At 36.9% G+C, this 24,682-nt stretch overlaps 1 protein-coding gene and 1 long non-coding RNA gene across 2 annotated transcripts; one reads left to right on the forward strand and one right to left on the reverse strand.

Moving 5' to 3' along the window:
• Positions 1-3,848, reverse strand: LOC113043182 (uncharacterized). Its single transcript, XR_003275705.1, has 4 exons — positions 3,714-3,848; positions 3,250-3,348; positions 1,584-1,730; positions 1-1,420 (listed from the first exon to the last, which is right to left on the reverse strand). It is a non-coding gene; the product is annotated as an uncharacterized LOC113043182 (long non-coding RNA).
• Positions 3,849-5,152: 1,304 nt separating this feature from the next.
• On the forward strand, positions 5,153-24,666 carry nubp1 (nucleotide binding protein 1 (MinD homolog, E. coli)). The gene is made up of 11 exons (XM_026202430.1): positions 5,153-5,265; positions 5,878-5,982; positions 6,245-6,378; positions 14,537-14,605; positions 14,717-14,749; positions 14,847-14,937; positions 20,288-20,442; positions 21,291-21,401; positions 22,237-22,339; positions 22,648-22,731; positions 23,982-24,666. The coding sequence occupies exons 1-11, from the start codon at positions 5,235-5,237 to the stop codon at positions 24,029-24,031; spliced, it is 966 nt and encodes a 321-aa protein (XP_026058215.1). The 5' UTR covers positions 5,153-5,234; the 3' UTR covers positions 24,032-24,666.
• The last annotated feature ends 16 nt before the right edge of the window (positions 24,667-24,682 follow it).

The raw sequence follows: 24,682 nt of genomic DNA on the forward strand, positions 1-24,682 counted from the left end.
GAAGTTATCACAAATTGTTTTTAATATGTACAGTATACATACATTTTTAGATTTTATAGTGGGTTGGTTTGCAGTCCTCCTATAGTCTGCACTGCTTTCAGGGTTTTTTGTTTTGATATTTTTTTATTTATTTTTCAGCAATGGCCAGTTCCAGCTCACTGGCAGTCCTCTCAATCTAACAAATCTCCTGCAGGGTCTGCGGATGGAGCACAAGAACAAATTGTGGCAGGTACTGTATGCTGTCATATTCTGACACTGCAGTGTTTTAGTGCGACTCGGGCTCTCCAGTATGACTATGTGTGCTGATGTTTCTGTCCGACTCTCTTATTTCCTTTACAGTGCTATATGGAGACAAATTAGAAATGGCAAGATTAGCACATTTCTAGTGAGTGAATCCTATCACTGTGATGGCTTGTGATGCCAGTGAGCCTCTCCCCATGGGCAGCACGCTGGCACTCTGAGTCACTGCAGCAATGCACATTTGCATTCTCTCCTCTCTCTTTGCTTGGCCAGCACTTTATAACTCGGAGGGCTCAAGATTTGTTTGATCTTGTTGATATTTGTTTCCACAGAGCAACATTCAGCCAATCTTCTCTGGTTAATTTAGCATCTTCTTGGTTATTAATAAAATATAAATATAGTTGATAAAATACAGTGTTCTTTTTCAACCAGCGATGGCAGTTTTCACTGGATGTTCACATACATCCTTTATTGGGAGGAATGTGAGGTCAGAATAACACTACAGTGTGTATTCTATCTATACCGCTATGGTGATTACTGTAATTAACTTCCAAAGAAAAATGAGCACCCTCGCTTAATAGCCTTCTGAGCACTGAATTTGCATTAGATGAATCATAGACACAGAAAAGCCTGAGTTCTCTCAAGCATTCCTCCAAATATATTGGATTAAATGAAGGCTTGGCAGAAATCCCGGATCATCCGTGACACATCTACTGTTCCTCTTTGAATCACCAAGACACTTCATTGAACAGAAGTCGTGTTGTTCTAGTATATCAAGTGAGGGCTGTGTATGATGAAAATCCACCGCAGTCTATATCGTTCTCTGGAATAGACGGCTGAAAGTATAAGAGATCAACTCTCAATGATCCACAGGGCCGTCATAAGAGAATACTTGTTAACAAGTGTTGAACATGAGCAAGTGTCTCTGGCCCTTCAGGGTGAGGGCGTCCATGGATATTGGTTGCACATTCTCCGCTCTCCTGGAGTGCTTACTGATAAACCTTGTGTCGGTTCAAGTGCCTATGTCCAGTCGTTCCTGTATGTGGTATAGCCAAGCTTCGAAGAGCAAAATCTAATCCTGTAGACATGACTGCCCGCACTAGCCCTGCAGGCTAATCTGCGCAGGAGAGCGAACGGGCCTGAGGGAAGTGGAGCAGATTTAAGTCTTTGTCCTTAAGGCCTGGAAGAAAGACCCATCAAATGGAAGTTTAGCTCAGTTTCTCCATCATAGATTCCCCTTCTCAAAGAGTTTGGGTTGAATAAATGTGTGCTAAAATAATAATAAAAATAATAATAGTTAAATAAAATAAATAAATAAATAAAATAATAATAGTAATACTTACCTGAGAAGCAGGATAATCATATCCAAATGTGTCATTTAAACTTTTTTAATTTGGTCGGGCAGGCAGCCCTAAAGTCACTTTTTCTTCACCAACCAGTTGAACAAGCCTCATTGGCTTCTCAAAGGTTTTGGGGGAAAATATGCTCTGCTTAAAAAAAAAATATATCTATATAAAAAAAAAAAAATTACAAGAGAAAAAAAGACAGTTTACCTTATCTTACCTAACATAGGAAGCAGGGTAATCATGTCCAAATGTGTATTTTGAAGATTTTTTTTTAAAAAAGCTGAAGAAGCCTCATTGACTTCTCAAAGGATTTGGTTGAAAAGTATGCATGAATTAATTCAGGAATAAATGCATGAATAACAGGCAGCCATGATGTCACTCATTCTCAATAAGCAATTGAGATACAAGAGATACTAGACTCATTGACTTCTCAAAGGACTTGGGTTAAAAGTATGCTCTGCTTAAAAAAATCACTTTTCAATCAATCTTTTCTCAATTAACTGAGATACAAGCATCAGTCTTAAACAGACTTACGGTTGCTGTTTGTAAATGCTAATGGAATGTTGTGTTTTGAATGCAGGTGTGCTTCTTAACTAGATTAACCAGCAAATAAATGTTGTCCTATGAGAACTTAACATCAAAAACACCTTCTATATACCTCAGTTGTGTGGAAAAACTTGGCTGTGCTCAAAACAACAACAACACATATTTGACATCTCAGATCAGTTAAGATGCAAACATTCTTCATTCATTGTCATTCATCCATGAGATAAGCCTATACTGTGTATGATTCATGATAAAGGAGAATATATATATATATATATATATATATATATATATATATATATTTTTATATATATTTTTTAGTTCAAGAAAATTATTCATTCCCAACATTGCACAAGATAACGGTGATGCACATGACAAAAAGACTTGATCCATCAAATTCGGTGTTCATCTACAGTACAAGACATTATCTATACAGTATATATATACTGTGCCTTTAACGCTCAAAGCAAAAACTTAGTTCCCTGTCTTGCCTTTTTATAACATTCTAAAACCAATTTCTGCTCTCTGGCTCTAACATAAAGAAGATAACCATAAGAACTGGCTTAAACTAGCCAGGTGGAATAGTTTCCTTGGCAACAAACTGACATTTATCTGTGCACTTGCCCTGAGGTATTGAGGTTACAGAGACACATTTATGTGTAGTCAGTTACTTTCTACCATTAAGACTGATAATATACAATAATGGCGTGGTTATTCAAAATGTTGCAGTTTTGTGTTAGTATTTTTGATTAAAATATAGTTTGAGGTTATAGATATTTCTCAGTTATTATAAATTAATTAATTCAAATGATGATAAATTAAATTAAAAAAAATTAATTACATAAAAATGTTAAAATAAATTCAGATTTACCAATCCCCCTTCTCTTAAGTGATTCCTTTGTCTCCCTCTACAGAACAGAATGAAGTATTGCTCTGCTGTTTGCCTGCACTAAAATGACTTCTTATAACGCTGCACATTTGACTCTTTTTCTGTCAAAGCTAAAATGCATTTTACAAATTTACTACAGTAATATTTTGTATTGCCTTTATGAGGAAATATAGCTTCTGTACAAAGTTTTCTGATCAAATCAGCAAAATAGAAAATTCCACAGCATACCTGAGGGATTCATGAAAGAGGTTTAATATGAACGGGGGAAGAGAGCTCTCGTCCCATAATGTCTGTCCATAGGCGTGTCTCTTCATGGCTGGCTGCACTCTATAAGCATTTGTGAAGGGTGTAAAAACAGAGGACATCTCATATTACATTCCCTGTCCATGGTAAAAGATCAGGGGTGCAAAATGTACAAGTTAAAAGACTAATCAACTGGAGCTAACCATCAAGAAACAAACCAACCTCTGGACTATAGGATAATTTATTTATTTATTTTTTTCAGAAGAAATCCTAATAAAACTGTTTTCTTATGGATAAATGAACTTACAGAATGGAAAATCCATCATAACTCGTGTTTAATTAGTTTGAGGTTTAATTTGCCGCCTTTACCCCACAGCATTATGGTAAAAATTGAGTCGCGCCTCAAATGTTCAAAGAGTCAATCCCAAAGTCAGAAGTCAGCCAATCACCTTTTGCCTTTAATGTCGCTCTCACATCCGTAACTGGGTAATTCAAGCACCAAGCCATCCTGTATATAGTGACATGGCCCTAGGGAGGGTCTAGGAAACTAACTCCATTGTTACCAGAAACTAATGTCTGCTTCCTCAAAAGCCCTGCACAAACACTTGAGTTAACCCTTTGGTGGCCGAGATTTGCAATTGCATTTTAATCATTGTTGAAATAAAAACAGCTGAGTGAGTGTGAAGAACTTGTGGCTTGGGCAATATGTTTGGAATTTGTAGCCACAGAGTGACATTCCTTTTGATTTGCACAAGAGTTATTACAGCTGACCTCTCATACACTTTGCTCAAGTAAGCAAAAATTCCAAATTGTTTAGTTTTTTTTTTTTTTTTACAACTTCCAAAACCATGTTTTTGCTATTCTTCTACTTCTTCTTCTTCACTTGGAAATGAGTAATTCAGAGAGAAAGTTCTTCCTCGTAAAAGGCATTCCAGAACCACCTGTCAATAAAAGAGTTTTGAAATTCCTTAAATGAGCAATCCCGCAGTTATATTTCATTCATGAATTCCTCCAAAATACACTGACACTTTGTTCTAAACCATAAATTAACACAATGATACCTGAGACATTAGTTTTAAAGCTGCTCTATTTTTATTTTTTTATATTATAATTAAAAAAATATATAATATTCATTATTCTTCTTATTATTATTATTATATAAATATAATGTTGATGCTTGTTAAGAAACACACTTTTGATGCACTTTTTAAAAGTTGCTAAATTCATGGTTGAGGTATTACTGTATTTATGTAGAACAAAACATTAAGTTTTATTATTCATATTTTATATATATATATATATATATATATATATATATATATATATATATATATATATATATATATAGCCTATATACATACATACATACATACATACTGTTTTTAAAATCCCATTTCAACTTAAACAAATTTTGTGTGGAAATTACTGAAGTGGCCCACAGTGTTATTTGAGAACACAGTCAAAAGGTTCTTTTTTAGCATCTGAAGTTAATTTTATCATTACAAATGCATCTAAAATAGTAAAATAGTTCCAGGTTTATAGTAGTAATATAGTAATAGTTTAGGGGGAAACAAACAGACATAACAGGCACACATAGACACACATAACAAACAATAAAAGAAGAAATAAAAATATATTCAAAAAGCAATAAATAAAGATGGTTGATTAGTTTACTCAATAAGCGTTTAAATAATCAATATATTCAAATATACTCATCAATCAGATAATTGCCAGTATTAAACGAAGTGTATTAAATGTATATTTCTATATAGCCTACAGTATATATTCACATTTCACTTCTTACCGCCACAGTGTGTGTAAAAATGGATTATCATTAATTATCTATATCACCCATCCAAATTTACCGCAATGCACTTACGAGTGACCATGCGGAACCTTCGACACACAGCATTATTCGAGGAAGTTCATTGTCATTGCACCAGTGGCAGGAAGTGCGCATGTTTTGAAAGATGGCGGACGTTCCTAGTGACGCACCAGAACGTAAGTCCAATGAATGTTAATGCGGAACGTTTTCACATTAAGCCCATATAATCCTCGCTTTCTAAATATGACATCGGTTTACAGTTTAAATGAAACTTTCGCCAACTGCACACATATCAGACACGTTTCGCTGTACCTCTTTGATGTTTAATAATGTATTGGAAACTGACATCAGTTATGTCAGAGAGTCTGTCTGCCTGCGTCAGCTGCCTACAGCTTTACATTACAGTTTACATTCACATCCATAAATACAGTTACTGACATGCTGTCAAACTAAGTGTGGAAGCTGAGTTCTGGGGCCGGCTACATAAACTGCTTAGACTAGTCTTAAAAAGTCATCTAGTTTTTTCTTCTTCTTCTTATTCTTCTACTGGCCATAAGATTTTTTTTATTCCATTACTAAAAGGTAGATTGGTATACCCGAATCTCTGAAGTACGACAAATTACCAATCGTCTACTGCTAGTTGGTGAAACTAAACTAGTGCTATTTATATGCAGCTGGTGCCTGGTCTTTCTTTGAATTAAATAGTGAACGTATGTCTAAGTAAGTCTGTCATTGTGTGTATTATTAATAATGTCTGTACATCAATGTGTTGTTGTCATTCTCTCTAGACTGTCCGGGCACAAGCAGTGATCAGGCTGGTAAATCATCAGCATGTCAAGGATGCCCAAACCAAAACATATGTGCATCTGGGGCTGCCAAAGCCCCTGATCCAGGTATACATACATACATACATAAGTATAGTGCTGCTAAAACTGGTAAGCTTTGTGTGTGAGCTGTGAATGTTCATAAAGAAAGAACACATAAAAAGAAAAAAAGGTTTTGAAATTGATTAAATCAAGGTTGATGGCATTTTATACTTTGTCTTTTTAGATTTATCCTTCAGACATGTTAACTGGTGATGATCTTTTTTTATTATAATAGCTTGTTGGCTCCATCCAAATCTGAAGTGTGTGACTTTGTTTTCTCTCATTGCAGCCATAGAGGAAATCAGACAGAAATTGACCACTGTAAAGCACAAGATTCTGGTTTTGTCTGGAAAAGGGGGTGTTGGGAAGAGCACGTTCAGCGCACATTTGTCTCATGCATTAGCAAGTGATGACTCCAAAGAGGTAAGACCAAAGAATGCCTCATCTCTGTACTATGCTACAGAATTATTTATTTTTTTTACGCTGAGCAATGCTGAACTACAGAAGTTTTATACAGTTAACTGATTCAGTGACTGTATGTCTGAAATATGAAAATGGAAAATTAAAATAAAATCTACTGTTTATTTGTTTGTTTATGGGACCCAATGCCCTCATTTCTGCCTGGCCTCATGAGTTGTAGATATGGTGTATGTTATATATAATAATTAGAGAGTCGACTTGTAACATGCAGGTTGCAGGCTCAAGTGTCAGTATCAGCAGGGACTGTAGGTTGGGGGAGTGAATGAACATATTAAATTAAATTAAGTTAAATTAAATTAATTTTATGCATTTCCTATTAAATCTAATTAAATCTATGCATTATCCAAAGCGACCTACAGTGCATTCAGGCTATCAATTTTTACCCATCCTGTGTTCCCAATCAACCTTGTGCTTGAGATATATATATATATATATATATATTTATGTATGTATATATATATTTATGTATGTATATATTAGTGGTGGGCCATTATCAGCGTTAACGTGCTGTGTTAACGCTAAACTCTTATCAGGCGATAAAAAGAAATATCGCCGTTAATCTATTCTCAAAGTTGGGTTGGGAGCTGGGTCTATACTAAGCGAGCTAAGATGACTTTCACCTTGATATTTTATATAACTGACTCGCTGAGGACAGCCTAAAAAGATGCTCAGGACAGTTGATGGGCCACTGCTGCGCATCGTCATGAAAGCTGATCTTTTTCACATGTTTTTAAGCCTTACCGCTTGTCGATTTAAACATTAAAGCATCCAAACACAAGACTCAAGACACAAACCTGAACAGAATAACTGGTCACTCGCGCACTGTGTTCGGTCCGGAGAGAGAGAGAGAGACACACGTATCACGGACAGCAACACTGAACCGAGCTCTCTTCTGCAAGTTCTCCTCGATGAAGTCCATCCTGCACCGGAACGAACAAATACATATCGCAGTTTGAACAAACAAAAAGATGTGAAAGAGCCCAATTCAGTACTCGCGGTGTTCTGGTGTTCAGGGCTCGTGCAGAGAAAGGCGTCTCAAAATACTTGAACTTGAATTTGCTTATTTTTGCTCTTGTGCCAACAAATACATACAAAATATGTCAAAATATCCACCTTGGAAATTATGCTCTAAAAAACTGTCAGTTATTTCTTAAGTGAAAGTAAACAGTTGAGACAAAAAATGGGATGTGTATTATATTAGATGCATTCATCTTCTCTTAAAGTGACCATGAAAAAGTGAATTTAGATACTGGCTGCTGTAATGTTAATCCAACAAAATGAATAGGGGTGCTCTCTTCGTTAATGCGCATTTCGTCAGTAAAGCCGGTTCTCTAATCAGCGGTTAATTCCATCAGGTGCGTGATTTCACATAGAGCAGCTGTTACTACACAGAGCCGTTGTTAACTGAGAAGATTCACCAATAAACGCTGAAAATTAACGTGATTTGCGCATCTTCTCTATTAACAACGGCTCTGTGTAGTAACAGCTACTCCATGTGAAATCACGCACCTGATGGAATTAACCGCATTATATATATAGCAAAACAGTAATAATGTGAGAAATGTTGAAGGTGTCTGAATAAATGTAGGTTTGATTGTATATTTCATTTTTACATTGAAGACTATCCAGTGCTATTTTACATTTAATTATTTGGTTTCTGTACCTTGACACCTACAAACTTGAAAAAAACTTAAACATTGGTGTGAAACAGGAGTAATGTTGTTTTAATGTTGTTTTTTGTTTTTCAATGTGGAATTAGTTTTCAGCTTTTTCAAGCACTTTGTGATGCATTTTGGAAACAGGAGATGAGCCCCTTTTCTAATGCACCACCTAGCTTGATAAACCCCTTCTCAAAGACTTACTGTTTGTCAATTTTATTTGTGTAACACACATATTCTGAATGCCTTAGGCAGAATTTGAATGAGCCATTTTAATCTAGATTAATCTAGATTAATTTCAAGATCACAGTGAGATGAATCTAGATTTAAAAAATTAATCTATGCCCACCACTAATATATATAAGCTATAAGCTCACAGGAAAGTTTGAGTTCTGAAACTTAAAGGATGTTTTTATTGTACATTTAACCCTTTATATGTCATAAGATCAAGGGGATTTTGATTTCTCAGTTTAAGACCCCTTTTAAATGGTTAAACCAGAAATACAAATACGATTGGATAAATTTGTTAATATTGTCTTGTAGCAGATGAGTTTGTCATGTGTTGTTGGTTGGTTTATCCATAAATTCTTGGAAGCATATACAGGAGGAAAACATTTGTGTTGGTGCTCACTTTAAAGAGGTCCAGTAGTTTTATTTAAAGGGCTGACTGAGTACAGTACAACTGTAAGTTAATACAACTGCTACACATAGGACTGTGGCATGTCAGATGTTATGTTTACACTGTCTTTGACTAAACTGACCAAGTGATAGCATCTTAGTAGAAGCCTTGATAATTCTGGCATACCTTGATGTCTTCCTTCCTTTGTATACTGCCTGAAAATTTTGCATTGTTTGGATTTCAGATACAGCTATTTTTTGACCAATATTTGTCTCACTATTAATGTGATACCAGTCAAAAAATATATATATATCAAGACTCCATCATGACCTGCTCTTTTTGATTAAAAATGTTTGGTTTTTCTTGCACTCATTGGAATATGAAAAGCCACAACTAATTTAGATGTGCTTCAAGCTTGGCTCATATTGATTTTATTTTTTATTTTTTTCAATGTAGCTTATTGTTCAAGTGGATTGTCATGCCTTACAGCACTATGAATGTTAACTCACATTTGCGAACTCGCCAAAGAAATCAGACATTTTAAGTGTGGCGCCTTTAGTAAAACATTATCGTATTAATCAAAATAGGAAAACCAACCAACTGCTGAGGAAAGCACAACATTTCTGCTTTCAAACTTGAATGTATCATTTCGAAAGAGCAGTGAGCAGGAAAATCTTCTGTTTGCATATCGGCGTCCTAGCCAAGCACTTTACAATAATTTTTCACCATCTGAGACTGCTGGCTATTTTTAGTTCATTGTAGAGCTCTGCGGCAGAAAGAGCCGTGTTTACGGGGTTCATTGAGAAGAGCACGCCTCTGACTGGGTCTCTTTCTGAGCCAGTGCATTGGGAGCTGTATTGATCTCGTCTCAACAAACTGCGGCCACAATAGTGCAGTCAGCATGCAGACTGCGGCCGCTGTTTACCCTTTGGCAGCTCACTGACTGAAATAATCTTCAATCCCTCAAACAATTTAAATCGCACAGCTTGGGGACATTCACAATGTGCAGCGCTCCATTGTTGGCAGACATCTAAAAAGCCGTGAGCAATCGAGTCCCACGCTCTCTGCTTCCAGTATTCAGAAGTTTTTAAAAGGTCTCACTGTGGAATTATGGGTCATGTCTTTTCTCTCTTACATCTCACTCTCTATGCAGTTTGTGTGTTTTTCTCTTTATAGATTTAATACTATTTTTCAAGCACATATTGTATTCAGTAATGGGACCCTGTAGCCTGCAGAGGAAAATTGAAGTGGTCTTTTTTTGTGCTCATTTTGGGTGAGAGTGAGATTATGGTCACCCCGGCTGACGCTGTTGACAGTTGAAACCCTGTGTGTGTGTCAGTCTGATCTCTGATCTGCCTCTTCCACTCAGTCCTGTGTACTGTTAGCTCCCTCTTATCTGCTGTCAAAAGTCCCTTTTCTGATTCTCGAGGTGCCGTGAGTAAGAACATCCTGTTGAATGCCTTGTGTTGTGGACACACTTCCTGAGAACAGAAAGAGTAGTGAGGAAAGCATTGAGAGACTCCACTAGTGCAACCTTCAGCAGATAAGAGAGTCATCCACCCCAACACACACGCAGGGTCAGTCATAAGGAGTTTTTTTCACATGGAGGGAACTGGATATGGAACAGAAAGAGAAATCTTGCAGATACACTGCCTGGCCAAAAAAATTAATTAAAAATAAATCAAACAAAATATTTAAAAAATCGCCATCTGGATTTAAATAAGCAAATACCTAAGATTTTGGGACTGAATCGTTGTTGCAGTTATTCATATGTTTCAGGCATGTTGTATGCCAGGGGACTTTAACCCTAAATGATGCATTTTATTTTAGCTTTTTATCAAACACCCATGTCGGAAGATGTACCCTTTTCCATATTCCAGGATGACATGCCAAGATTCATCAGGCTCAAATTGTGAAAAACTGGCCACCACAGAGTCCTGACTTTAACCCCATAAAAAGTTTTAGGGATGTGTTGGAGTCGACTTTACTCTGCTTCTCCAAAACAGAGTCGTACAATGTTTTTTGGATTGCCTTTAGCTTTGAAAAGATTGTGCATTCGTTGTGCTATTGTTTTGACAATGTAATGCAATGTCACAACATTTTCTGTTGCAGTCATTTTTGGCCAGGATCTTGTATTGACAATGGGAGAGTCAAACCACTCTGTTAAGTTAATTCCAGCACATTCCAAAGGTTTTGAGTGGGGTTAAGGCCATGACTCTGTGGTGACCAATTCATTTGTGAAAACAATTCCTCATGCTCCCTAAATTACTCTTCGAGTCAGATGAATCTTGGAATTGTCATCCTGGAATATGTTCATGGATACGTATTCCAACAGGTTGTTTGAGGAATAAAAAGTTACACACTGTTAAAAAAAAGAAAAAAAGAACTGATTCTAAACATACAACATGGCATATTTTAGCTTTAAGCAGGAAGCAGAGAAATCAGTTATCAAGTGGCAGATCCTGACTTCCTGTGGTATGGTTCATAGAAGCATCTCTATACTCTCATGAAACTCTTATCTGTATGTAATGTTAATATGTTTTCAGTGTTCCTAGTAAATGAGGCGGCATTCTTTATTGCCTATGATTATCCTCACTGTTTTTCTAGCATGTCGTCTGGAGTGAGTTCTTCAGCAGACCCAACCACCTACTCTTGTCATTTTGGTTTTCTACAGTAATCACTAAAGGTCATAATGTTAAACTTTGTTGACTGCCATCATGAATTACAAAAATGCTTCCCAGTATTGAATATAATGGTAAACTCATTGTTTGCCCTGAGACCCATTTCTTGCTAATAAGCATCTATCTAATGAGTTTACTCAATTTACATTTTAATGTAGGTTAAATGCTTCAGGCTTGGACTGAAGGTGCAAGTGAGGTGGAAAGTAGATTAATTTACAGGTGCGGCGTTCACTCACAGTAACTGGAGCAGTTAGGGGATGAGGTCATCACTACAGCATAATGAAAAGCATCATGTAGCCGTTAATGAGAAAGTTTGTGTGCTAATGGTGATAACTGGATAAACTTGCTGTAGTGTAATCAGAAGTGTTCACACGTTTTGCTGAAATTCCCACTGTTCAGTTTTATGTTTATACTTCATGCTGAAGCTGAATTAAACTGTGATGCAACATAATTTAAATATCGAATTACTGTATGTTAGAACATGTTTGTACCAACAACAACAAAAAAGGGTGTACCTTTTATTTTATTTATTTTTTTTACAGTTGTGAGGTTTCTTGTTTCCAGTTGTAGTCGGTTTCATAGTTTTGATTACAGGGGAATACTCCACCTAACTGAAACTGGGAAGAGACTATGTTTGACTCAAGAATGTCTGTCTTGTTCTTCTGCCATTATTAAGAGCTTTAGGCTGTTGCAAACAACCTTTTTTGGTTCTCAATTCTTAGAGTAGAAGCCACACACTTTTTTCTCAGACATTTCTATTAAAATCTCTTTCTGTTGGTGGCATATTTTCCTAACTGGCCTCTAGACGTGTGAAGAAGTAAGATACAGTACAAGAAAGAATTTCCCTTTGGATGAACTCTGTCCTCCTCCTCCTCCTTGGCGGACAATAAATACCTTTTATGAGAGAGCTGTGCCTATCTTAAACCTTTTCTCCTTTTTCTTGTGTGACCCAAGCTACTTTCTAAGGAAATGCTGGTGGTTAAGTAGCTGTCTGCAGAAGAGTGATGAATATAGCAGATACTTATTTTGATGGTTGTGAATTTGGTTTAGGAATCCCTCCTTTTGGGCCTCGAACCAACAACCTTTGGTTTATCAGTCCAGTAAAAGAAAAAGTCAAATATTCAGCATTCGTTAGCTAGGTTTCCATCCAAATATTGTTTTGCAAATGTTTATCCTTTATAGGTGGGAAACGTTGTAAATTTGTAAACTGCTGTAACCATTTTTTGTTGTTTGTTTTTCTTCTGATTCCCTTGTTTTCTGCATAGTCAAGTTTTTTTTATTTATTCAGGTAAATTACGAAAATGTTGTATGTAGTATTACTTAACGTGCGAGTTAATCTGGAGAAATGTATAATAAAATGTGATATTGCCTCTAAAAACATCTGTATGGATAACATTTTGAAAATGTGCGTAAAAATTAAATGTACTCACTTAAAGTGGATAATATTTTTGGTATATTCAGTTGGAAGGCATGTATAACCTATTTCATTTTGCACCAGCTTCCTCAGAAGTGGATTTTGTTCTTTTAAACACATGGGAAGTAAACACCGTTTTAATCACAGATAAGTATTTTTTTATTTTTTACATAAATTACAGTAAATTCACAATTTGGATGAAGCAACAGCTAATACCTCTTTGCTTTTCTAGGAAGTGCATATAGGCTACAGTAGCCAAATCTGCATCTGGTCCCAAACAGGCCCTTTTGTGGACGTTCCATATTCTCTCAAGGGGTCTGTGGGATTATTAGCATTTTTGATAGGTTAAGATGTGCTTTTCCACTCCTCGCTCTTCATATATTTGATGAGCCCTGAGGGTTTCAGACATTGTTTTATAAGACACAGATGCAAGCACATTTGTGTTTCTACCCCAAGAAAGAGGGAAGTACTGGAATAGAAGAGTGGTTGCCAGAAAAAAAAGTATTCAGACTCTGGGAGGAAGTGGTGTTATTTCCCCTTTAGCTCGCTGGAAGAATCCCTGAGTTTTGCCACTATGGTCTTAGCCTCCCTTACATCCCTGTTCACTGAGCGTCCATTTCCTGAGAGAGAGCTGCACTCCTCCTCGTTTGCTGCTTTCACTCCAAAGTTTGCTTTCAGTAAATTTCCTTCAGGAAGCAAAAGAACAGGGAAGGAGAAATAAACAGCGTGACCCTTCCGAGAGTGTGTTTTAAGGGCGTGCTGCTTAATTCAGCCGTTGACAAATAACATTTAACACAAGCCCGGGGCAAGAAGGTCATGCATTTAATTAGACTCTCCCTATTTATTTTTTAACCAAATGCATTTCACATTTTAAATAAATGCTTTAAGAACTTGAAATAACTTCATCGTTCATATTTCTGATCCATTTAGGTGCACATCATGTTTTTGATGCATGAAAAGAGCTTTCATGGATCCAAAAAGTAAAATCATCAGCACTTCTGGAATTTCTATCAGTTCGTATCATGTCTACAGATCAGTCACATGCACAAACTCGAACTCTGAATCTGGTGTGATCATTAAACCCATTTAAATCCTTTGCCTGCTCCGTAGTTTTAGGGGTATTTGTTGAAGTGTTCTGGATCTGTTGTCACACACGCTGACTCACATTGAGCACTTTTCTTATGTCACAGTTCTGCTGCCACATCTGACCCAGGGTTCAAATAGAACTATTAGGTCTGGTATACACTCAGCTCACTCCTTATCAAGGCAGTAGACTCAGACATGAGGCCACACAGACCTGATCTTTTCATTCATACCGCATAGACAGTGGAAAAGGTTATGTTTTCCGGTCATGGCAGGGTAGAGGTGGCATTCAGCCTAAACGTGTGTGTTAGAGGTGGTTGTGGTCTGTGTGTACAGAGCTGGAACTGAAGTGATGGCCTTTTGTAATGAGTTAGTGCTGGTCAGACTGAAGCTGTATGTGTGTCTGTGTGAGTTGCTGACGCACCAAGCTATACCACGCTGACATCTTGTGTTAACCTCGTTGTACTGCGGTGCAGCAATGTTCATTTGTCAATGGGAAATCTGTGCTCAAACTTTTTTTTTTTTTTGCTTTGTTTAACACAGTAAATAATATGAGCATGGTGTTTAAAGGCAAGGCACAACCTCATTAATTCATATCCTTATTAAATAGTTTTTGTAAATGATTTTTTCTTCTTTCCTCTTCCAGGTTGCACTGCTAGATGTGGACATCTGTGGGCCATCTATACCAAAGATAATGGGGATAGAAGGGGAGCAGGTATGTCGTATATCTCTAGCTTCATTGTGCTTCTTAACTTGTGTCAGAATGCTGAGATATCTGACTGATTTATAGACAGGGAATCTCATTCTCTGCTTGTTTTCTCTGTAGGTTCATCAGAGCGGCTCTGGATGGTCCCCAGTGGTAAGATCTTTCAAATCTCTATTCTTTTGACTTGTGTTCTCAAGCATTTACTACATTCTCAAGCATTCTTACAAATGCATCTATTCTCTCTGTGTAGTATGTTGAGGACAACTTGGCTGTCATGTCCATTGGCTTCCTGCTCAGTAGTCCAGATGATGCTGTTATCTGGAGAGGACCCAAAAAGAATGGTTGGTATTTTCATTTAGCCCTGTCTTCGGTTATACACATCAGGAATATAAAAGTGTTCATTTTATTGAGTAGTTTAAATTGCATTCCTTAAAGACAAACAGTCTTATTTAGCTGAGAGTTTTATTGGAAGCCAAACATAGCAAAGGTGTGACAATATGTGGTATCTGACTGCAGAACAGTTCTTTTTTAATCTATGGATATGTTCACTTGCTCTATACCCCTGAAGTGCAGGTGAAAGCAACAGAGCGGCCTGCACAATACCACAAAACCACATGACCTATTTGAATTCTACCCAGAATGCTCTGCTTCAAAGTTCATGTGGTAATTCAAGCACCTAATCAATAGGCACTTGTTACATTAAACAGCCCCGATGATCTAAACCGCAGTAACATGGGCTTGGAAATAAAAAAAAGTAATGCTTAAGTGCAAACTGGAGGGGGGAGGGTCGGGGGGGGGTGTTATGCAAATAAATTAAAACAGTTATAATCCTTTTATTTTTATGTGCTTTCATAATTAAAATGAATGAATATATATGTATATATATATATATATATATATATATATATATATATATATATATATATATATATATATATATATGTATATGTCAAACATGGCAGCTAGGGTACAAGTGATGTTTTTATGTGGGCAGCAGTCATGAGATTGTTGGTTTAATGGTTAGGGTTGTCTTAGTGATGCATGTTTGGTTTCATGCAGCTGTCTTTAAGTGACATGTTTCCACTTGGTTAATCTTGGAGTTTTCATTTCAGTAAACAGGTTTTTGTGCTAATCTCTGCCAAGCCGTGTACAATAACTGGTGTTTCTTAACAATCACATTATGATTAAAGGTGCAAGTTGTAGGAAGTCATTGCCTAATGGTTAGAGAGTCGGACTCGTAACCCAAAGGTTGTGGGTTCGAGTCTCATACCGGCAGGGATTGTAGGTGGGGGGAGTGAATGTACACTGCTCTCTCCCACCTTCAATACCATGACTACGTTGCCCTTGAGCAAGGAAACCCAACCGAACCCCGACTGCTCCCCGGGTGCCACAGAAAAAAATGGCTGCCCACTGCTCGGGGAGTGTTCACACTGTGTGTGTTCACTGCTGTGTGTGTGCACTTTGGATGGGTTAAATGCAGAGCACTAATTGTGAGTATGGGTCATCATACTTGGCCACATGTCACGTCACTTTCACTTTTTCACTTGCACAATAGGTGATTGTCTTCAGAAACACAGGCAGAAGTACTCCTTGCAAAATTAAAAAAAAGGTTCTATTCTGACAAGACAACACAATACACATTTAACTATCACTGGATCTTGTATCAAATGCATTGCATGTTGAAAAGCAGATGCATTTGATATTCATCTTTCTTTCTGCACCAGACCCGTTTTATACATTGTGCTACACAGGAACAGAAAACTGGGTGTCATTTTCAAAGCTGTTTGATGAGAGCACGTGGCTCTGTTTATCTGAAGCAAAGTTAAGTTTAGGCCGGATGGGTTTCACTTCCTTGACTTCTGTATATTAACCTCTCATTGGAGTTGAGATGCAGTATTTAACAAGCTGTTGCTGTTGAGCACAGAGATTTATATGGCATATATAGCTTGCCATAGAAGTTTTCGAGCACATTTATATGATAAACTTAATAAATCAAGGGGGAGAAGCTATTGTTGTTGCTTTTGTTTTTCATTTCAGGAAGTAGCATTGTGTGATTCAGGGGAAGTTGACGTGACGTCTAACGAGTTGACGGTGATGTAAACAAGTGCAAAATAATATCGCCTATTATATAACATTTGAAGTTGAATGGTTGAATTAAGTGGAAGTAAAGGGACATTTTTAAGCACTTTTGAATGACAGTCTTTCCCTTAGACACCTCAGAAATGTCAACAAAAATGGAATTTGGCTCCAAATGTGTCAATGGATTAGAGGAAGTAAATCATTTGATATTTTCATGATTACAGCCTATTTATGTATTATGGCATTTCAGATGCAAACATATTGGATCAGATTTCAGTGTGGTGCGCATCAAGCATCAAAACACTACAGAAGGATTTTGTTTTCAGAGTTGTCTGGAGTAGCAAATCTGCATCTCACACTGTAGTACTAAACACTGCAGTTTTTGGAACATCACAAAGGTCACTCTGATAACATCTTTTTCCACACCAGCAATCAGCTTATGGCTCTGAGTTCAAAGTATTGTTTTATGTCAATGGTGGGAGCTTTCGATTTTATTTCTTTGACGCTATGCTCTTTTTGTTTATTCATAGCGTATGCCTATTTTTCTGTTTTGTGCTCTTTACTGTTGTTGTGTGTACTGTACTTGATGGTTGTTCTATGGCTCTGTCTCAAATGGAACACTTCATGTGCACTTGTGGTCTTGCGGTCACGGTGCCGAGGGCCGCAATTCTTCTGCTGTTTTTGTTTGTCATTCTTCTATATGCTTTACCAGAGAACTCCTTAACATTAAGCAACACATCCCAGGCAATATTTTTCCAGTTTTCGATTATTCAGACATTTTGTTGGACATTCTAGTCGGAGGTACAGTGGTAGTGTTCAAACGCGCAAAGCAAACAGATGCAAAAGAGGAAAGCACGCCGGTTGTGCTCCGTGATCCTGGTTTTGAACTCACTCCCAACCATTCATCTTGCAAAATTCCATTCCCCTCCTAACAAAATGGATAAACTACTACTTCTCACCCACATCAACAAGGACTTTTTTGGAATCTGCTGCACTGTGCTTCACTGAAATAAGTCAATCCATTCCGGCTAATGTGCTCCATCTGCTGTGCTTCTAGTTATTCAGAGTACATTGCGGAGTTAACGGGAAATAAAAGGTGGTGGACTATGTTTCTACATAAATGTAGGTTAGTTTTCAGATATAATAACTCTGAAAAAGATGTGTTTAATTTAGAGGCACTCTTCATAAACTGTAAACCTTTCTACTCGCTGCAGGAATTTTCAACAGATGGCTGAACAAATAACTGAAATGGAGCAACCATACCCAGACTCTCTTTTAATAATTCTGGGAGATTTTAACAAATCAAATCTCCTGTGAACTGCCAAAATACAAATAGCACAGAACATGTCCCACCAGAGACAGTTATATATTGGATCACTGTTACACCACAATAAAGGATGCATGTCACCCTGTCCCACGGGCAACTTTGGGGCTCTCTGATCACTGTTTGGTTCATCTTATACTGACCTACATGCAGAAGCTGAAATCAACTAAACCTGTACTAAGAACTGTTAAAAGATGAACTAATGAAACAGAGCGGGATTTACGAGCCTCTTTTTACAAGCAACTTCATATATCAGTTTCTGTGAGGAAATGTGGATCCCCACACCAGGACGTTCTTATCATTTAATAATGATAAACCATGGTTTACAGGGAAACTCGAAACAGTTTTGCCATGCCAAAGAGGATGCTTACTGAAGTATGGATTAAATATTGTACAACCAGGCCAGAAACAAAAACTACTCTGAAAAGCTGATAAAACAGTTTTCAGCCAATGAACCAGCATCAGTTTGGACTGGTCTGAGGAACATTACTAAGTACAAGACACCCCCCCCCCCCCCATTCTTTGGAGACTCAACAACTGGCTGACAAACTGAATGTGTTTTACAAATTCGAAAAGCCCAGTTTCTCACCCCACATCCACTTTGATCTTTACTTCACACTTCATGCAGACATGCACTGCACATGTCTACCTACCTTACATGTACTGTAAGATCCACGCACTTGGCCCAAGGAAGGTATCCAGTGCTGGCTGAAGGTTTCTTGTGTGTTCGGTCTTTTCAGTGCACAAAGTTATTCAATTTAAATAAAATTCTAATCTGACTCCAGTTTAGTATGACCTTTAATTATTACAATTATTCTGACATTTGATTATTCTAGTTACCTTTTAACTTTATACTTATTCGTTCATTAGGAATCTGTCACACAGGGTGCCTCACGTCGGCTGTTTTACATGTGCCCCACAATCACAAACTCGCCAGTTTGATCATTAGCCAGAGGTTATGACTAATACTATTTAATGGGTTGCCCATGCTTACCATTCTTTAAATAGAAGATCTGTTTAGCCCCCTACAGTTACCCATGTACAACTTAGTTAAAGCTCAAAACAATCAGCGGTTATGCTAGTACTATTTGTCTAGCCCCTGATAATTAATATAACTATGTACAACATAATTAAAGCTGAGACAATAACCAGCGGTTATGACCAGAACTATGACTAGCCCCCCATAGTTAATGCAACGGAGTACAAATTAAATAAAGTCAAGCAGTTAGTCCAGAAATCTCTGGTCACAGATTTGTGGAAACATACCTTGTACCACATGCTCAATCCAACAACAGAAGTCCTTGATCCTCTTGCAACATTTCCTTAAGTACCTCAGATCAAGACAAACATCCCCCGAGACAGGAACTAATAATTGGATAATAATAATTTGCATTGTTCGTCTAGAATCACCTCTTGTGACAAAAGGCACACCCTCTACAGTGAGCGAAATATCTCTTAACTCTTAGGATCTTTATCACCCTTTAGTCTAATTCTTGTAAAATTGAGACCATTGAGACAAGTCGCCCTGAGACAACTGTCTACAAACATGACTGTAAATATCACTTGCCTTCAAGAAGAATATTATATTCTGCCATTGACCATTCTGAGTGGGCTGGGTGAAGGGAAGGAAGGAGATGAGGAAGAACCAATGCATATGTGAACAGATGTCTGTATGTTAATGCACTGTGTGTCTATTGTATTTATCAGAAGATCAGCGGTTCTGTAATTCTTCCACGTACAATGCATGACGTCACCATTTTTAAAGATTCCCATTTTGGGTGTTTACATGTAAACAACAAATGTGCCGTTTCCAAAAATATATGCGTTTTCAGTCCCCAAAACACTGTTGTCGTGTAAACGAACAGGCAAAAACGCATAAAAAGTTTCCTGTTTTTGGCTAAAAAAGTTGTCGTGTAAACAGCCCCTGAGAAAGCTACAGGCCCAGACACTCTGCTCTGACCAACTGGCCTCATCTTTACACAGATTTTCAACCGATCACTGGAGCTGTGTGTAGTCCCCTCCCATTTCAAACCTCCACTATCATTCTGGTCCCCGGAACAACCAAACTTTGTTTAATGTTAAACACCCCTAACAAATGAAAATCAAAACTCCAAGGGATGTAACACAGATCATATTCTATATTTGTAATACAGAGCATTCATTTCCTATGAAGCTGCTTTGAATGATAAGTGTTGTCATAAGGGCTATACAAACAAATGGAAAAATAATTGAATTTAAATGTTTGTTGTGGTGCATTGTCACACTTTTAGTATTTTGCTAATGTTTAGGCATGATAAAACAGTTTCTGAGGGATGTGGACTGGGGAGAAGTGGACTATCTGATCGTAGACACGCCTCCGGGAACATCTGATGAGCATTTGTCCATTGTGCAGTATCTCAGCGGCGCTGGCATCGATGGAGCCGTCATCATCACCACCCCGCAGGTGAACAACAGTACCCATTCGTGTGAAACACTGTGTATGTTCCAGGAAATTGCTTTTGCATGTTGTGATCTAGTGTGCATTATATATAAAATGCATGCATGAAAAAAAAAGTTTTGATTGTGTATTGACGTGTGAGGAACAAGGCTTTCACGCTTAACTGAGAGTTAAAAAAATATATATATATATTTCCTGCACGCTAACAGTGTAGTGGAAATCTGTGTGAACAATATATCTTGCACACATGCCATCAGCCATTTCTCAAAACAAAGCATTTGAGTTTTGCATCTAATTATTAATCCAAGATACTGGACTACTGTTTAGAGAGGCTTTCACTGCAACTCTGTCATAGCACACAGAAATTAACTTACACTTCTTTAAATAAATAGCCAAAGGTCATTGTCTTTGGTTTTGGTAGACTGTAGTATTTTGCGACACCAAAATGTGTTGCAGCAAAACACTTTAAGTTGAGTGTTTGTTTTTGTAAGTGTTAGGTTCACCCTTGTTGTGGCACTTTGCTGCACATGAGAAGAAAAGTAGCAGCCAACAGAAACAATTTTGGGTAACACGTTATTTTAAGGTGTCCTTAATACGTTACTTGTACTTACTATTAAAATAAGGATAAACTATGCATAATTACATGCAAGTCAAACCCTAACCATATAATAAGTACATATAGTTAATTAATATTACTCAGTGCTTAAATGAATAATTACATTGTAACAAGGACACCTTAAAATAAATTTGTTGTATTTGTAACGTGTTTATAGGAATAACGTGATAATCCTTAAGTATGTTTTGATTGCTGTATATTTTTTATTTAATTTTTTTATTGTTCCCTTCTCAAATAGGAAGTATCTTTGCAGGATGTGAGAAAAGAGATCCGATTCTGTCAAAAGGTCAAGATACCGATCATTGGTGTAATTGAAAACATGAGTGGCTTTGTGTGTCCTAAATGCAAGGTATAGTATTTGTCTTTAAACGCAGTATCTTAAAACAAAACACAGCACACATCACCTTGACGTTTTCTGTATGTTAACAGTGTTGCATATCATTTTTCTGTAATGAAGTTTGATATTGTCTTCTTTTTGTTATTTATTTTTATTGGCATTATTTACTCACCCTTGTGTCATTCCAACCCGTATGGCTTCCTTTCTTACATGGAACACAATAGGCACAATTTGAAAGGATTTTTTATTTACAGGCAATTACAATTAATGGCGTCTAGATCTTTCAAGCTTCAAAGAGGATGCGAAAGCACCATTTAGTATCAGGAGAGAAGTCAATAGATGATGATTTATGACTGAATTACACTACTGTTTATTAGTTTGGAGTCAGTAAGGTATTATATTGAAAGCAATTGATACTTTAATTCATCAAGGATGCATTAAATTGATTCAAAAATGACAGTAAAGACATTTATAATCCAAATGCTGTTCGTTTGAATGAATACTGAAAAAAAATCATGGTTTCCACAAAAATATTAAGCGGCACAAAGGTTTCATAAATATAAGAAATGTTTCTTGAGCATATACTGGAGATTAGAATGATTTCTAAAGGATCATGTGACACTGAAGACTGGAATAGACTTGGGTTGTGTTGGACTACTTTGATGGTCCCTTTGCATTATTTTTGAAGCTAGTGTGTTCCATTGTTCTCGCATGGGAAAGAGCGATTAGTGTGTTGTATAGAAGAAAAAAGTCATTCATGGTTGGAACAATGCAAGAGTGAGTAATAAAATATTGCATTGTGGAATCACCTGCCACATTATATCTTGGTTTTTCTTTCTGTTGACAGAATACATCACAGATATTTCCTCCGACCACAGGAGGAGCTCAGAGAATGTGTGAAGAACTAAATCTCCCTCTTTTGGGCAGTGTACCCTTGGATCCACGAATAGGTACAAAAAACTTTTACCATTCACAAGGAGGGAGAATGTTTTAAACCAGATTAAATGCAACAGACTTGAAATATCTTTCTACAGTTGTTCCGCATTAAGTGGTAAGGATATGAGGAAGTTTAACAATTTACATAGTAGCACTGCGGTGCGAACTATTTGTGAGAGTGTTTCCTTGTTTTTAAATTTACACTGTGTAGTCAAGTGAATCGAGTACCAAAAAACTCCCTACAGTGATTATTTTAAAGTGTCTGAAGAAAAGTCAGCAGTTTCTAGTTCTCTAAATGCACTTCTGCGTTTTTGCCTTCAAGGGAGAAGCTGTGATGAAGGAAAGTCTTTCCTAACTGAAGTTCCAGACTCTCCTGCTGCAGTGGCCTATCAGAATATTGTCCAGAGTAAGTCATCCAGCCCAAGCAAGCACCTCTTTACTAACCTTCCTCAAACGTAAGATGATAAACTGCCATTACTAACCATTCTGGTAATGCTGCTTTAGTGTGTTACCTAATGACAGGTATTCATAAAAAAAGAATGGCAAGCTTTTTTTAGAAGTGAAAAGAGTGCACTAAATACAGGTTAGGTTTCACCTGACACTGAAGGAAATCAACTGCAAAGACAGTGCATCTGTTAACACTCTGATTGAGTTCATTGATTTCCCCATTCCTTTTATTCCTGCACTTGGTGTATTTCTCTTTATCCATATACACTCATCTGCAACTAAGTATACTGGCTTTTATTTTTTAATAAAAGATTAATGACATCTTCAGATATTGCTGTAGAAACTCAGTTCTTACATATAGCTGCTTAAAGCGAAAACCAGAAAGGAGATCTGTGTGATTGAGATCTGTGTGATCTCAGTGATCTGAGAGATTGTGGCTAAAGAAACGATTGGAGTATCTCTGAAACAACTGTAAAAACTGTCAGAGAATTTACAGAGAATTCAAATAAATAATTACATTTAAAAATGTGTTCTTGCATACATTTTATAATTAAATTCAATCCTACAATTTCTGTATTTGTGCTTTTCAGAAAATTGATTGTCATAATGTTAATTGTCAACCTTGGAATTCCATAACAGATTCATAACCGTTTAAAAACCCACCTGATCTGTTGTTGTTTTCTAGAATAATATTTGTTGAACATTTGGAATGCAGCAACATAAAACTTTGTGTAAACAAAACAAAAATGACAATAATTGGATTAATAATACTTCATTTTATTACACATTTTATATGAAACAAAATCTCAAAGTGCTACAAATTTGAAAAAGAAAAAAAACTACAACAACATTTAGTGTCACCAGATGTAAGTCAGATCTGATGTTGAGAAGAATCCTGCTAAATGTGTTCTGAAGAACTTGCAGATTTCTTCACAGACATATTCAGCGCATCCTTCAATTAAGCCACTAAGTGTATAGATCATAATATTAAAGAGCACAAGTTAAATCTGATCTCAAGGGAAATCAAGTTTAACTTGTGAAAATGAGGAAATATTCGCCCCTTGTTTTTGACTAACAGCAGATTACAGAAGTGAGTATTCTTTAGAATCCGGACATCTTGTTATTTTGACTCCGTGTTATTACATACAAAGGAGTGTGGCCTTCGTTTGTGCTGAGAGTAACAAAAATATATTTTTTTTATTTTCACAGAAATCCGAGATTATTGTTCTTCCCACACTACATCGGACCATCCCTTTTGACACAGAAAATGTGCATCAGATCTTTATCCAGCCAGCTGGGATGTCCTATGAAGAGGGAAAAGAAACATCATGATGAATTGTGCTTTGTTCAACACACTTGTTCACCTCTTATAAGTGAAACAATAATAGAATTATTGCTGTAATGTCAATGGGCATATTTCAGCAGGCCAGGAGAAGTTATGTTGTATTTTATTCTCAGAAATGTCAAATGTAGGCCACACAATGGCTTTCCCAGTCAATGAGATGTAATGGCTATAATGTTAATTTTGCTATTAAATTTCTTAAGATGAAAATGTCTAAATCCACTCAGCACTAAATCTCTGTATTTGTAATGTTTTATGATAAATAAGCAAAACCACCTGTTATAGTGCACACACACTCACTTTTTTTGTACAGTTTCTTGTTAAATTGTATGCCAAACCAAAGAAATGCTGCACCCTTTCAGATATACTTCAGAGTCTTAATATTATTCTTCAGATAATATTCATAGTGCTACTATTACTTAATCAAAGGTTCAGGGGAATTCCATTTTCACAAAGGCGTTGTCTGCCAGAGCAAAGATTTATTGAGTCACTGGGAAGTATTTTAGGATCTTTATACAAGAACAAATAAATGTTTCTGGGCTGCAACCGAAAGCAAAGTCTGCTGCAT

The sequence above is a fragment of the Carassius auratus genome, chromosome 3 (assembly GCF_003368295.1).
Source record: "Carassius auratus strain Wakin chromosome 3, ASM336829v1, whole genome shotgun sequence".
Lineage (NCBI taxonomy): Eukaryota > Metazoa > Chordata > Actinopteri > Cypriniformes > Cyprinidae > Carassius > Carassius auratus.